The sequence below is a fragment of the Cydia amplana genome, chromosome 1, assembly GCF_948474715.1.
Source record: "Cydia amplana chromosome 1, ilCydAmpl1.1, whole genome shotgun sequence".
Taxonomy (NCBI): domain Eukaryota; kingdom Metazoa; phylum Arthropoda; class Insecta; order Lepidoptera; family Tortricidae; genus Cydia; species Cydia amplana.
In genome coordinates, this window is record NC_086069.1 from 11,026,674 (window position 1) to 11,043,045 (window position 16,372).

The following is a 16,372-nucleotide window of genomic DNA, read 5'->3' on the forward strand; positions in this document are numbered from 1 at the left end:
TCACAAAATATGTTAAGAAAAGCTAATCTCATAGAACCAAATATTATCCTATTGTTGTTGGGATATTAAAAGGAAGTGGTTTGGTCGCTGATCATAAAAAAAAGAAATTATACATAGGTATTATATAAATCATATTTTACTTGTTTTGAAACCAAGCCAATATGTTCTAAATTGCGCTAAGGGAATAGAAAAGTGTAAATAAGTTCTTTGTAGAGAGTCTGAGATTGTATAGAGTCCGTCTTCAGATATAACTCTGCACCGACTTTGACGGAACAAAGTATCAAAGTGTTAGACCGAAGGCCGAGCTCCACGTAGGGATGACGGCCCGGAGCGTACTGACAGATGTGCGTTTCCTGCAACATCCCCAAGTATTCAAATTGCAAAGGTCGAAAGCCGAGCTCCGCGTAGGGTTGAAGGCCCGGAGCATAAGACAGGCTCGGTGCGCGCTTCCAAATTTCCCAAGAATATTAATTACGAAGGCCGGGCTCCGCGGAGGGGGCAAAGACTGGGAGCTTAAGATAGATGGGCTCTTCCTGCAACTTCCCCGAGTATTTTAATAACGAACTCCGCATAGGGCCGCATATCTTAATTGCGAAGGCCGAAGGCCCGGAGCGTAAGAAAGTTGCACGCTTGCTGCAGTTTCCCCAAGTATCTTAATTGCGAAGGCCGAAGGCCGAGCATCGCGTAGGGCCGATGGCCCGGAGCGTAAGAAAGGTGCACGCTCTCTACAGCTTCCCCGAGTATCTTAATTGCGAAGGCCGAAGGCCGAGCTTCGCGTAAGGCCGAAGGCCCGGAGCGTCAGAAAGGTGCACGGTTTTTGCAGTTTACCCAAGTATCTTAATGGTGAAGGCAGAAGGCCGAGCTTCGCGTAGGGCCGAAGGCCCGGAGCGTAAAAAAGGTGCATGCTTTATGTAGCTTCCCCAAGTTTCTTAATTGCGAAGGCCGAAGACCGAGCTTTGCGTAGGGCTGAAGGCTCGGAGCGTAAGAAAGGTGCACGCTCTCTACAGCTTTCCCAAGTATTTTTTTTTTTTTTTTTAATTAGAAATAGGTAAGCATTTGACCACAATCTCACCTGATGGTAAGTGCCGATGCAGTCTAGGATGGAACATGCTTACCTAAAAGATGTCTATTCACTCTCGATTTAAAAAGATCCAAGTTATAGTGGATTGGGAATAGATTTGCAGGAAGTGAATTCCACTCCTTAGCCGTAGCCACGCTATATGCAGCTTCCCTAAGTATCTTAATTGCGAAGGCCGAAGGCCGAGCTACGCGTAGGGCCGAAGGCCCGGAGCGTAAGAAAGGTTCACGGTTTTTGCAGCTTCCCAAGTATCTTAATCGCGAAGGCCGAAGGCCGAAAGGTGCACGCTTTTTGTAGCTTCCCCAAGTTTCTTAATTGCGAAGGCCGAAGGCCGAGCTTCGCGTAGGGCCGAAGGCCCGGACCGTATGAAAGGTGCACGCTCTCTGCAGCTTCCCCAAGTATCTTAATTGCGAAGGCCGGAGGCCGAGCTTTGCGTAGGACCGAAGGCCCGGAGCATAAGAAAGGTTCACGGTTTTTGCAGCTTCCCCAAGTATCTTAATTGCGAAGGCCGAAGGACGAACTTCGCGTAGGGCCGAAGGCCCGGAGCGTAAGAAAGATGCACGCTTTCTGTAGCTTCCCCAAGTTTCTTAATTGCGAAGGCCGAAGGCCGAGCTTCGCGTAGGGCCGAAGGCCCGGACCGTATGAAAGGTGCACGCTCTCTGCAGCTTCCCCAAGTATCTTAATTGCGAAGGCCGAAGGCCGAGCTTTGCGTAGGACCGAAGGCCCGGAGCGTAAGAAAGGTTCACGGTTTTTGCAGCTTCCCCAAGTATCTTAATTGGGAAGGCCGAATGACGAACTTCGCGTAGGGCCGAAGGCCCGGAGCGTAAGAAAGGTGCACGCTTTCTGTAGCTTCCCCAAGTTTCTTAATTGCGAAGGCCGAAGGCCGAGCTTCGTGTAGGGACGAAGGCCCGGAGCGTAAGAAAGTTGCACGCTATATGCAGCTTCCCTAAGTATCTTAATTGCGAAGGCCGAAGGCCGAGCTACGCGTAGGGCGAAGGCCGAGCTACGCGTAGGGCCGAAGGCCCGGAGCGTAAGAAAGGTTCACGGTTTTAGCTGCTTCCCCAAGTATCTTAATTGCGGAGGCCGAACTTCGCGTAGGGCCGAAGGCACGGAGCGTAAGAAAGGTGCACGCTTTCTGTAGCTTCCCCAAGATTCTTAATTGTAAAGACCGAAGGCCGAGCTTCGCGTAGGGCCGAAGGCCCGGAGCCTAAGAAAGGTGCTTGCTTTCTGCAGCTTCCCCAAGTATGTTAATTGCGAAGGCCGAAGGCCGAGCTTCGCGTAGGGCCGAAGGCCTGGAGCGTAAGAAAGGTGCACGCTTTCTGCAGCTTCCCCAAGTATCTTAATTGCGAAGGCCGAAGGCCGAGCTTGACGTAGGGCCGAAGGCCCGGAGCGTAAGAAAGGTGCACGCTCTCTGCAGCTTCCCCAAGTATCTTAATTGCGAAGGCCGAAGGCCGAACTTCGCATAAGGCCGAAGGCCCGGAGCGTAAGAAAGGTGCACGCTTTCTGTAGCTTTCCCAAGTTTTCTAATCGCGAAGGCCGAAGGTCGAGCTTCGCGTAGAGCCGAAGGCACGGAGCGTAAGAAAGGTGCATGCTTTCTGCAGCTTCCCCAAGTATCTTAATTGCGAAAGCCAAAGGCCGAGCTTCGCGTAGGACCGAAGGCCCCGAGCGTAAGAAAGGTGCACGCTTTCTGTAGCTTACCCAAGTATCTTAATTGTAAAGACCGAAGTCCGAGCTTCGCGTAGGGCCGAAGGCCCGGAGCGTAAGAAAGGTGCACGCTCTCTGCAGCTTCCCCAAGTATCGTAATCGCGAAGGCCGAAGGCCGAGCTTCGCGTAGGACCAAAGGCCAGGAGCGTAAGAAAGGTGCACGCTTTCTGCAGCTTCCCCAAGTTTCTTAATTGCGAAGGCCGAAGGCCGAGCTTTGCGTAGGGCCGAAGGCAAAGGTTCAAGAAAGGTTCACGGTTTTTGCAGCTTCCCCAAGTATGCGAAGGCCGAAGGCCGAACTTCGCGTAGGATCGAAGGCCCGGAGCGTAAGAAAGGTGCACGCTTTCTGTAGCTTCCCCAAGTTTCCTAATTGCGAAGGCCGAAGGCCGAGCTTCGCGTAGGGCCGAAGGCCTGGAGCGTAAGAAAGGTGCACGCTTTCTGCAGCTTCCCCAAGTATCTTAATTGCGAAGGCCGAAAGCCGACTAATAGGAAATAATTATGTATTATACGTCTGGTTTTTGGGTCCGACCTATTTAGGTTTTTAAGCACGTGTTATGCTAACATATCAAAGATCAACATGACGAAGGCTCCTTGAAGCAACTAAATTGCCTTAAATCATAAAAAATGTGGTTGGTTTGTATGGTCACTAATATGAATAAAATAAAATAAATTAATTAAAAATTAAAAAACACGACTGCAGTTTAAAAGCGAACTGAAAAGCTAGAAATAATTTTTAGTTATGTTAGCTACTCAACTTAATAAATGTAAAACAGAATATAAGTGTTCAGTCAGGGTCATAAACAGCAAACGGAAAAGTATAGGCTCATTTAGGATAGTGACTGTACCTGTATATTTTATTTCGATTGCAGTCGGGGACCTTGATATATTAAAATTTTCCCATTCACAGGTCCCCGACTGCAATCGAAATAAAATATCCTAAATGAGCCTATACTTTTCTGTTTGCTGTTTATGACCCTGACTGAACACTTATATTCTGTTTTACATTTATTAAGTTGAGTAGCTAACATAACTAAAAATTATTTCTAGCTTTTCAGTTCTCTTTTAAACTGCAGTCGTGTTTTTTAATTTTTAATTAATTTATTTTATTATTTATATTTAGGGCCACTAACCGGGATTAACCGGTTAAACCTGGAGTTACCATGGTAACCAGTACAATTTGACACTGGGTTAACGGTTTAACAGGTTAACCCCGGGTTGGTAGGATGGTGCAAGTGGCGCTTAGTCATATGAACATAGCCGCCGTACAATCGAAGTTTGCGCTCTCATTTTAAAACGTCATGCTGAATGTCTCTGTGATATTACTTGAATGTTCATGCCTCATTTTAAATCGTCATGCTGAATGTGTCTGTGATATTACTTGAATGTTCATGCCTCATTTTCTGCATGTCATTTTAGAAATTCGATTGTATGGTGGTGGCTTTTTACTTGGTGCTCAAGAGCCAATATTATGATATTTCTGTTTAATATCTGTCTGTCTATCTATTATTATGATAGAATATCCCTTACAATATTATGCATTCTATTTATTTGGTATTTTTTTGGTGTAGATAGGTATATCTGATAGATAGCCAATAATCGTAATTTTCTGTCTAACTAAATTCTATTTTTCTGATATTTCAGAGTCGCAAACCATTGAAGACTTCGGTGCGGCTTTACATCTGATGCGATCAGATTTGGAACATCTTCGTTCCGTATTCATGGCTGTCGAAAATGGCGATCTTGGCATGCTGAAGTCTCTCGGCATCAAGGACTCGGAGCTTGGCGATGTCAAGTTCTTCCTGGAGAAGCTAGTAAACACTGGCTTCCTCGACTGAATAGCGCCGGAGTCTGCCTCTGATTATTATCGTGTCGTCCAATTCGCCCCCATCAGTTCTTCATTCTACAGCTACCTTCCCTACGATCCCAACAGATATAGGAAGAAATAACTCTTTCATTCCCATGTGAGATTGGTGTGATATGAGTGAGGTTTTTAACAGTTTTTAGAGAGGTGCTTGTCGGACGTCGGATGCCGACTTCTACAACCGGCCACGTAGACTCGACCCGGATCCCGACGACCTCTTCTCGTCTGCTTTTATAGCTTTAGATAGTCGAAAAAGCAATTAGTTTCGTTATCGCTGTAGGATAGGTATATTTTTATAAAGTAATTTCTTTAGGTTTAAAACCTAAAAGTCCATTATTTTTTACAAAACCGGATAATCCGCGAAAAGCTATGCGGTCTGGTACTCGCGTCCCCCGCTGCAGAGTGCAAGCACGTTAGAAAGAGCGAATGACTGCAATTTCATTGTCGTCTACTGTGTGACGTATATAGTTAATACTTCGAGGAGCACTCTTGCATTGAAAAACGGCATAGCTTGTCGCGGTCGTATGGATGCTTGTTAAATCTGAATGTCGCCCTCATGTAGTTGTACCCTATAACTCTTTTCTACCTACGAAGTCAGAGGCGACTCCTAGTGTCAGCGTCCATTCTAAGCGAGATATAAAGCTAAACGTCGGTCGATTATGTTCGAGTGATAATGCCCTTACAATATAAAATATTAAGAATCGTTGAAAGAATGCATGCGCTTTATATCTGGCTTTTGGAAAAATCCAGAATAGGACCATGGATACATATCATTGTAACTTAGTCTAGACGAACATATCATAGAATAAATGAGTAGTAGATAAAGTACAATTATTTTAATATGATCGGTATTGTAGTGTTTATGAAACATTTTACTGTCTCAATATATATGTAGTTTAAGAAATTATGTAGAATTTTGTCAAATTGTCATTAGAACATATCAATTTTATCGAGGAAAGCATAAGGTGCTGCACCAATCCCGAAACATATCAAAACTATGTGATTGTATAATTAGATGTTAGAGTATTATATGGTGTGTTATTGCCAACTTTGGCTGGAGTTGGTTCTTTATTGTACCAATACTAGACATAAAAAGTAGTTGAAAATGAATAGGAACTTAACCTTTCATTTAGAACCTTTACAATCTTTGACACTACTTTTAAAATCTACCATGTTATATTTACGCCTAAGTGTAAACTTTGTAGGTAATAAAACTTATGTCAAATGCGGGCTAAAGAGACAACGAATTAAGTTTTAAAAACTTCAGTTGCCAAGAACCCGCCTCGCGGGTCGCTTCAGGCGAAGCATGGCACTGCAAGTGTCGTGCCATCAACACACTTCGTAGATTGTTATCGAGTTGCGCTAGTCTGTCATCTGACTACACTACGAAGTATGTTGCCGGTATTAAGATGTTGAAAAAACACAAATAAAAAAGATTGATAGTTTAAGAGCGTTATGAAAGAAGTTACTGGAGACACTTAACATTTAATTAATGGTTAATTTAAAAATTATACCTTTAATTGAGATGTCCAAACATAGAAGAGCAGCTATGGGTTACTCCTGGATAGACAGAACAGCCTGTATTTGCCAGAAGTTGTAAAACTGGGTTCTAACAAGTACCTATCTAATTTCCACCGCCAAACTTAAACTATTTATAGAACCACGCCCGGTCTCCACTAGTTCCATCTAATCTTAATCTTAGACTACGCTCGTATTAGGATAAGGGATTTTCGACTTTAGTGTTTCACATAATAACTTGCATCAGATCTCTATTTAGTCTGTATGATTCTACAAATGGCGAACTTTGAGCTCTGTTAGTTAGTTACGTGTTTTGAAACTAAGTATAAATACATGGCTTACTGTTCTAAAATGAGAAATAAATACATTATCTTGAAATGGAGTTTTACTTACAAGTAATTGTACATACCCTACTAATAGGTAGGAGACCACCATAGATTGAACATTGACAAAGACAGTTGGGAGCAATGAATAATTATAAAACCGGACTTAATCGCGTATGTTGTAACACCCGTTTTATCATTAGGTACATTAATATTATATAAAGGCTTAAATAGTTATTTTCACCTCAGCAGCTCGAACAAGGGTACTTTGATTCTTAAAAACAGTGAGCAAAATGCGATTTTGCTCACTCAGTGAGACAAAATGACATTCAAGTGACCTTTATAGTCAAATGTCATTTCAACATGCGGGGTCTAATAAAAGTTCGAAATACTTGGGTTATATTATCTCTGTCCCTTTCACACTCTTAGCAAAAAGAAACAGACAAAAAAAGTTAAAACGACATTCAACAGTATATTCACGGTTTATAATAGACCCCCGAAAAACTTTAGACCGCATCGTTCCAAACCACGTACGAGTATGAATTCTTAATAATTAATAAATAAAAATAAAGTTTAAGATTTGATAAAAACTGATAAAATACTATATTTTAGGTATTTTATTGTACAATTAAAATAACGAACTCAAAAAATACACAGATCATCACGCAAAATTAATTATTTTACTTTTAAGAATTTCTACCATAGTTGACATGTACGTATCCGCAATTCGGACCGTGTCTTACAAAGATTTTTTTTACAAAAAAAAAGTTGTCGATTGAAGTCTCAGTTAATGTTTGTTATTTCTATATTATTTTAATGGAATTTATTATTACGTTTTGTTTTTGTGTTCCATTGCGGTAATTAAACTTAATTGTTTGTATATCTTAAGAAAACATGAGTGCAGGTATGTGATGAAGAAGGATTACATTTTTCAAGTTGTCTTATATGTTCTCACTGCGCTGAGGTGAAAAATGTTGTGTACTACACGAGATCAAAGTTATTTACATCTCGTGCGCTTTTGAGTCCCTTACTACGCTCAAGATTCTAAATTAGATTCACGAGCGTAGTAAGGGACTCAAAAGCGCACGAGATGTAAATAACTTTGCATGAAGTTATATTTTTTAAACTGGAGCGAGTTGTCACTTTTTTTGCCATACTAATTTGAACCTTATCACCGAGACATAAAGTTGTTCGTACCAGACTAGAGAAAATGGTCCACTTGAGATAGAAAAACCCGAGCCCTGTGTCTCACTCGCACATGTTGCCAATGTTAAAAAGATACCATTGTGGTAGAAATTATATCAATAAACTACTGAATTTAATTACCTTCTTATACAATTTTAGTGCTATATTCAGACTACAGTTCTGATATCTTTTAAGTAATTTGTAAATAATTATGATGCCAATATTATTAACTGATTAAACCAAGCGCATACACAGCAAAAAAAAAACTAAATGTTAGTATGGTAGAATTTGTAGTAACATTAAATATTAATTGGTATCCCCAACTTGATGACATTTCTTCAAAACACGTGAATGCGAAATTTCTTAAAAATTGTGAAGAAATGTTGTGTTAAAGGTTGTTGGAGTGAAATAATTGCTAATTGTGGAATATTGTTTCACAAGAAAGCCACAATTATTACATTTTACTATAAAAATACAAGACAACATTGTCAAACTCATTAGGGTGACTATGATGTCGGCACGTTTTGAATCGGTCTCACAGAATTCTTATTATTAACGTAGGTAATGTAAAAGTAAGTTTAACATAATAGGTACCTTATGTCTTTATTTCGGCATGTTTAATTTAAGATTTGTTGTAGAATAATTGAAGGGATGTTTACAAAAACAACATAACTGCTTAGACCGGTTGACACTTTTTTAAGAACATTGTTAATCGTTTCAGGTATCAACCAGTGTAGTCAGGTATGTTGTTTTTGTAAACATCCCTTCAATTGCCAAAATTTAAAACTAAAGTGCTTAACTCCTTAAACATTACAGACTCTCATTTATACATAATATTTTGTTAGGTGTGTCAAATTGATATATGACATCGATTCTTTATAGGTAGGACACATTTCCGTCAATAGAAAAAAGGCACCAACTTTAAAAAAACGTCATATTTGCTAAACAGATCTTCAATGACGTTTACACTTAAAAAAAGCTGAAGTGGACAAAAGGGAAGCCTACCTTTATGAACATACCATGAGTGAGTGCGAAAGAGGCCGACTACAAATGAAAAAAAAACCTGACCACTTAAAATTTCACTTTATTTAGAAAATGACACACCCTACTGATATATTCCATGTTATCCTAATATCCCACATACAGATGTCTTATGGTCACCCTAATTAGAACGAGATGCAGGGCTCTAGTTTGACTTCTCATGTGGACACACTTTTTGGTCAATGTACTCGATCCAGTTTATTAACTCTAAATCCGTGTAACTTTGATCTCGTGTAGTTCACAAAACTTTTCACCTCAGCAGTGAGAACAGCAAAATGCGATTTTGCTCACTGTTTTTAAGTAGCAAAGTACCCTTGTTCGAGCTGCTGAGGTGAAAAAAATATTTTTAATTTTTTAGACTTTTTTTAAAATATTTGTGAGACAACCTCAATTTTCTGTTATTTAATGCAGAATATACTATTGCATAAAATATATTTTTTGTAAAAAAAAATCCATTTGGAGCAACAAGGTAAAAATGTCTTACTAATGCATACAGGCCGTCCTTCTTACGTACTTTAGGGTGGTTCACGTTTGTATAGGAAAAATTCAAACTCTAGCTAGAAGAAGCGGCACCCAATTATTTGGTTACACTTATGCTGATAATGTACACCAAGTTTTGTAACTTTATCTCAACTACAAGGGGATGCTCAACCACTTTGAAAATTTTCAACGTTGTATGAAATCCAAAAATAAATAAATTATATTTTTTTAGATTTTTATATACCTAAGTAGTTGTTTTCACATTATTTGTAAATGTGATTTATAAGTTATGAAGTAAAAAAATATATTTAAGTACTATTTATATTTTTCATATATTTTTTTTTAATTTCACCTGAAAAATTCTTAAAAAAAGAAATATATATTTTTACTTATAAACATTTAAATCACATTTACAAATAATGTGAAAACAACTATGTACTTCTAGCCTTGAAATTTGGTAAAACGATATTTTATAATAAGACAAATAAACGCACCTAAGAAAAGTATACATTTCAGCCAGGGGCAGTTTCACTATAGGATTGCGGCTAGGGGTCACAATACCGTGCGTATTTTAGAAAACCGGTTTTTGTGCAACAGCAAAACCGGGTTTTCGGGTTTTTACGGTGATTTCGATTTTACATAATATATAATTTGTAAAATAAGCAAGTATTTTTTTGGGATCAATGCTTTATTATTCACAACGAACTAGAATACTAAATACTGAATAATTCAGTCACCGATTATTCAGTCTTCCACGACATTTCTATTTACTCTATCTTTACCAAAACCATCAAATTCCATCAATAAAGTTTTTAACCTCATGGTCAGCAATTCTGAAACGAGTAAAATGCCTGAGTAAAATATTACGTGACATCGGGGTTGACATAGTCCTCCTTCAGGAAACACACCGCTGATAATACCCAACTCGCTAAACGAGGTAAGTTACAAGGGATTTGATTTGGTTGCGGCCACTACATCAGCTGAGGATATAATAAGAGGAAAGATAGGAACAACACTTTCTTAGCCATTTCTAACGAAGGCAAAGGAACCTGAAGGAACAAAGAAGAAGAAAACTGTACATAGTAATTATAGTAAATAAGTATCGCGAGATTGTATATTGTTATAATTACTACAATCAACATTTTTAACTAGATATCAACGAACGTTCCTACTAAAATGTTATTTAATCTACGTAGTACAGGAAATTAAGGGATATTTAGTTAAAATAGCAAGCAGTTTTTTATATAATACATATATGAACTTTGTATAATGTATTGTGTGGTTCTAAATATAATAAGTTAATAACAAACTCTGAAGTAATTGTTGCTCATCAAAATAATTATAGTGGGCTCGGGGAACTTTGAGTCCTATGCCAGTTCATGTTAGTGACGGGTCGTGTCGATATATCGTAACTTTTTTATAGGCAAAGGCGTGACTTGACTTGCAGCCACATCGGTAAACATGTTTTTAAAAATATAATCTGCATTTCTAATGCTTGTCAAGTTTTTTGGCATAAATTAAGTAAAAAAACGAAAGTTTTCGAAAAATAAAAATGCAAACATTTCATTTTCTTGTCATAATTTATTACCCGTTAAACGCGCGTTCGTTGGTTCGTCAGTTCATTTATACGTCACACTCGACGAATGTAAGAATACAAATTAAATCTCCTTTATTTTATTATCGCAGACAACTTAAATGATTATAAATCTGACACTAAGAGCGTACGTACTATGTTAATGTATTTTGTACACTCGTTTCCATTTTCGACATTTGTTTATCGATACTTCCGCACTAGTCGATATCTTCCAAACGAAGTAAGTTTTGCAGGACGTAAACGTAAAGTCTGATTGAGATAATTTCTTGTAAATGTTAATAATTATTATAATTCCAACGGAATATTATTGTAATGGCATATATCTACCTAAAATTAATAAATGTAATTTTTAGACACCACCAATTCGATTATAATGTAACGGTGACGCCACTACAAGGTTGTGTCGTGGGAATAACTGTCAGTGTCATAGGACTCAAGGTTCTCCGAGCCCACATAAACTTTACTATGCCTGCAAATATTCCGCGACGTATTAATTTTTACTCACTTCTCACTCTAATGGACCCGCCCCTAACTTCTATTCTTATTAAATATGTGCAGGAACAAAATATAAAACTTTAATTATTACTTTATTTCTATCTATCTATACTTTAATTTCTACGTTTTTTCCTCCATTTCATCCGCTATGTTGCTTGCCTTAACAATCTGTCATCCTCCTTCCGCTCTTTTTCACTAATGTTGGTACTATGTCAATTGTGTCATGTCATGTGTTTGTCTGTGTAGTCCATAATATTTGTTTGTTTTAGGTTCCCAGCCTATCCTTCCACAAAAACCAAAATTTAACCGAACATTCGCGTTGCACAAGTCAAAAGTCTACACCTCGACATTGGCAGAATCTTCGATCAACACGGAAGGGATGCGGCATTCGCACTATTTCCCCTCTGCCTAGGTACAAGATCAACTGATCTAGCGCGGGTAATAAAACTAGTTGCGCTCGGATTTTTAACTAGACCGAGTCCAGACGCGCGACTGAACACAGCAGCAGACAAAATGCCTAATTGCTCGGTTTTTTGTTGTAAAAAGAGGTTGGGGACATCAAATTTACAAAAAGAAGGTGTTACATTTCACATGTAAGTAATATTTTTTTTACATGTCATACGTTTAATTACATTTAAACACAATTATTATATTTTAGTCTCATGTAATTGCTGGATTTATCGATTTTGCTCGCCCAGTACAAATTGCGGATCGGTCGAGCGACAAATCCGACTTCTCATCTCTCAGAAAACAATAAAATATCTGCTTGTCTATGTTGCACCAAACCTGAGTTCCATTAGGTACTGCCAGGGTTCAGCATCAGCTCCATCTTGGGTACTGCTCTCCCAAGTGCTCATTGTGACAAGTCGGATGACCAAAACGGCGTTTGTCTATGTTGCACCAAACCTGAGTTCCATTAGGTACCGCCAGGCTTCAGCATCAGCTCTATCTTGGGTACTGCTCTCCCAAGTGCTCATCAAGACGAGTCGGATGACCAAAACGGCGTGTGTCTATGTTGCACCAAACCTGAGTTCCACTAAGTACAGCCAGGGTTCAGCATCAGCTCTAACTTGGGTACTGCTCTCCCAAGTGCTCATCAATACAAGTCGGATGACCAAAGCGGCGGGTGTCTATGTTGCACCAAACCTGAGTTCCACTAGGTACAGCCAGGGTTCAGCATCAGCTCCATCTTGGGTACTGCTCTCCCAAGTGCTCATTGTGACGAGTCGGATGACCAAAACGGCGTTTGTCTATGTTGCAGTGTTGCACCAAACCTGAGTTCCATTAGGTACTGCCAGGGTTCAGCATCAGCTCTATCTTGGGTACTGCTCTCCCAAGTGCTCATCAAGACGAGTCGGATGACCAAAACGGCGTGTCTATGTTGCACCAAACCTGAGTTCCACTAAGTACAGCCAGGGTTCAGCATCAGCTCTAACTTGGGTACTGCTCTCCCAAGTGCTCATCAATACAAGTCGGATGACCAAAGCGGCGGGTGTCTATGTTGCACCAAACCTGAGTTCCACTAGGTATTGCCAGGGTTCAGCATCAGCTCTATCTTGGGTACTGCTCTCCTAAGTGCTCATCAAGACGAGTCGTATGACCAAACGGCGTGTTTCTATGTTGCACCAAACCCGAGTTCCACTAGCTAGACAAAAATTACGGGCGCCTTTATAAAATTACGATATATTTTTGTTAATTGATAATTATCAATAATATTTTTAATTGTCATTAAACATTGATTTAATTTTTAATGGTTTGTAAAGCATTAACCATTATTTTTAATTTTTAATGGTTCGAAATAAATTAATATTAATGCAAATTTATGTTAATGCGAATTGATAATTAATTTTCCTTCATGGTTAATGGTTAATTCTAATTAACCTTTTCAATGGTTAATTTTTAATGGTAATTGGCATTAACGTTCGGCCAACACTGCTACTTAGGACCCTCATCTGCATAGAGCCGTTGTTGGATGAAGAACAAATAAATCACATCTGCTAATCTTTAGTAACGAATTGTATTTTAAATCATCAATTACGTACACTTATACACGTATATTTACACAAGAGTGATTACTTAAAAATAACTGGTAGGGTAAATCGACTATCACTGGTCACCTTTACTAAAAACATTCTGTTTAATATTCACACAATCCAAGTAAATTTTAATTTTCAGAAGAATGCTGTTTTGTTTGCTTGAATTTAATTGTGTGAATAATAAATATTTTGCCCATTTTAATATAAGGTCCAGTCCAGTTATTAGAAGGTGGCCAGTAATAGATGATTTACCCTACTGTAGTGTACATAGACTGCTATCACCGGAATTTTTCGATTATATTTCCACTTACTTATATTAGGATTTCCAGCGGAAACGTCGCAAATATCGACATGATTACTACAAGATCAAATTTTTTTGATAGTCGGATATGGAAATGTACGGATAAGTACTTATCGCGCGAAAAGGACGACCATAGATTTCACCATACCCACAATTTGGTGAAGTAGTTACCAGGTAGTTACAAATAGACGTATGTACCGAACTACGACCTTGGTGCGCTTCGACGCATGTTCGATTTTGCCTTGTGGAAAGAGATTCGCCGAATGTCCGACAAGGACGCAAGTATCCGGTAGAGCGAGAATGAGTTTTGCGAAGCGCACCAAGGTCGTGGGTCGCTACGTACGTTTATGAATTAGTGCTTATCGATTGAAGTAGCTAGTTTTCCAGTTGTCTGTTGTATTTGATATAAAATCATACCAACCCACACATAGCTTATACCATAGAGAAATATAGTAAGACAAGAGTGCTCACTCCATACATCAGTTTTGGTACCAAAAAGACAATTATTTTCACTGTCGACATCTAGCATCGAGTAGCAGAATTATCAGTATAGTAAAAAATTTTTGAACTGAGCTTGTTCACTTACCTGTACTAACAATGGCATTGTTTTATTACAATGCTATTGTCTGCTTTTATTCTCGTAGGCGCCAAGCAGTTTACTTACAAAAATAAGTTAGAAACACATTGCATGTATATTAAATTTTTAACCTTATTCCTTGTTGAATAGGGATAGGGTTAAAATGGTCTAAAAAGATAATATCATATGCAATCTTTTGTTAAGTCATATCCACCTTAGCCACGACAGGGAAGTAGTCTAGTGCAAAATGCAAAAAAAGTTATGTTAGCCATTCTTTAGTTAGTGTATTTTGTAGTCTATTGTTTAAAGACTTTAAAGAAATAGAGTACAGTAGAGTCCGGTTAGTACGACTTCGCATATAACAACCAACCGCTTATAGCGACGTAAGTGTAGGCACTTGTTTGGTTTTAGTATGAGCTACTATGAAAGTACAGCCGTTTATTACGACTCCGCTTATAACGACCGACCGCTTTTAACGACGGAAATTGACACAAAATCCGTCCGTCAAGTCCGGTTACAACGACGAGCGACGTAGTTTTTACAAATAAATTGTTGGTAAGAAGCTTACTCCGTCCCGCGCACCTAACTCCCCTCCCCCCTTTCTATGCCTATACGCAGCAAGATGAAATAGTCATGTGACTTTTCGTAATCTTGCAAACTAAATAAAACCCAATTCCCATTATTCAATTGAGCTTAAACTTCACATACATAATTATGTAAGTTGGGTGAGAATGCAATATTTTGGTACCTTCGAGCTGATCTGTTGATGGACACAGGAGATGGCCATCGGAACTGTGTGATAATGATAAAACAACGCATCCTAATTGAGTTTGGGTTTGTAAGAAATCATACTTTTATACTTTTGTAAGAATTGTCTCAATTGAGTATAAATAAGTTGCTTGTTGAAACAAAAGTAAACAGTCCGCGATAAAAACAGTTTGACAAATTACTTATTTATTTTTTGATTGTCGATGTACGATTGTCATCTAAGAATTACGACTTTTTATTTTACGGGATTTGAGTAATTTGCGGATGATGAGTGAGTACGCGTACCTACAAAAGTGGCTTCTTCTAAACACACAAGTCTCTGCATTTAAGACAAAGTGTTGTAATACTAACGTAAATAAATATTTTAATTGTAATGTTTTTTTTTCTTTGATTGTCGTAGAAGTGTCGTATAATACAAAATTATGTATTTATTTTGATTAAAAAATAAATTAAAATTGGCAGTTCGTTTAATACGACGTCCGGTTAGTACGACGTAATATCAGCGGTCCCTTGGGCGTCGTTATAACCGGACTCTACTGTAGTTAATCTATACTAATATTTCAAGGCGGTTATAATCTGCTTTTACTACGAGGTAGTTATCGTAATTTGTGGTTTACCAATCAATGGTATTGTATTCTCGAGGGACTCTTTGAGTAAACTAGCTCAGTTCAAAAGATTTACACTATACTGCTGCTTGATAATAGATGTAGCACCGACCGGAAGGTGTTATGCTCAACAACGTAAGACTTTCCGGTCGGTGCTACATCTATTGTCAAGTAGCAGGGTACTTGCTTAATAATTCCGCTACTCGATGCTAGATGTCGACACTGAAAATATTAGTCTTTTTGGTACCAAAACTGATGTATGGAGTGGGCAATCTATGTATTTTTTTCTATATGCCTATACCTAGTTAAAGTAGGGAAATAAGCTGGGGGTCAACCGCGAAATCCGAAATTCGCAAATTGCGGGGATCTTTCTCTTTTACTCCAATGAAGGCGTAATAAGAGTGACAGAGAAAGTTGCCCGCAATTTGAGAACTTCGTTTTTCGCGGTTATAGCCCTGAAGGGAGCCAGAAAGTAACAATCCTAAACTAAATGCAATTCTTATATTAAAAACCCTAACCTGGCAATACAGTGAACATTACCTATCATTAGTTTGACTGGCAAAATTGGTGCCGTAAATAATTTTAAAAATAGTTTTTGAAACTCCTTGGCCAAAATTTTATATATGTAGTATGTTGCAAGAACATTAAACATCAATTGAATGATAGGTATGGTACGAATATTTGTCTCTTAATCGTGACACGATTCTACTCCATCACTCGTTGGGCATTCGTTAGTCGTCCGTTTATTCCTACGTTCAGTTCATCCAATATCAGTTGTTATCGTATTTCAGTCATAGGATGTCTGATAT

General features: G+C 38.7%; 1 protein-coding gene across 1 annotated transcript in view; it reads left to right on the forward strand.

Moving 5' to 3' along the window:
• The window catches only part of LOC134648588 (IDLSRF-like peptide), a 103,196-nt gene extending 98,104 nt beyond the window's left edge, over positions 1-5,092 (forward strand). The window contains exon 5 of the mRNA XM_063503074.1: positions 4,421-5,092. Coding sequence (XP_063359144.1) covers positions 4,421-4,614 — 194 coding nt within the window. The 3' untranslated portion in view covers positions 4,615-5,092. The remainder of the gene's footprint in view (positions 1-4,420) is intronic.
• Positions 5,093-16,372: the final 11,280 nt, after the last annotated feature.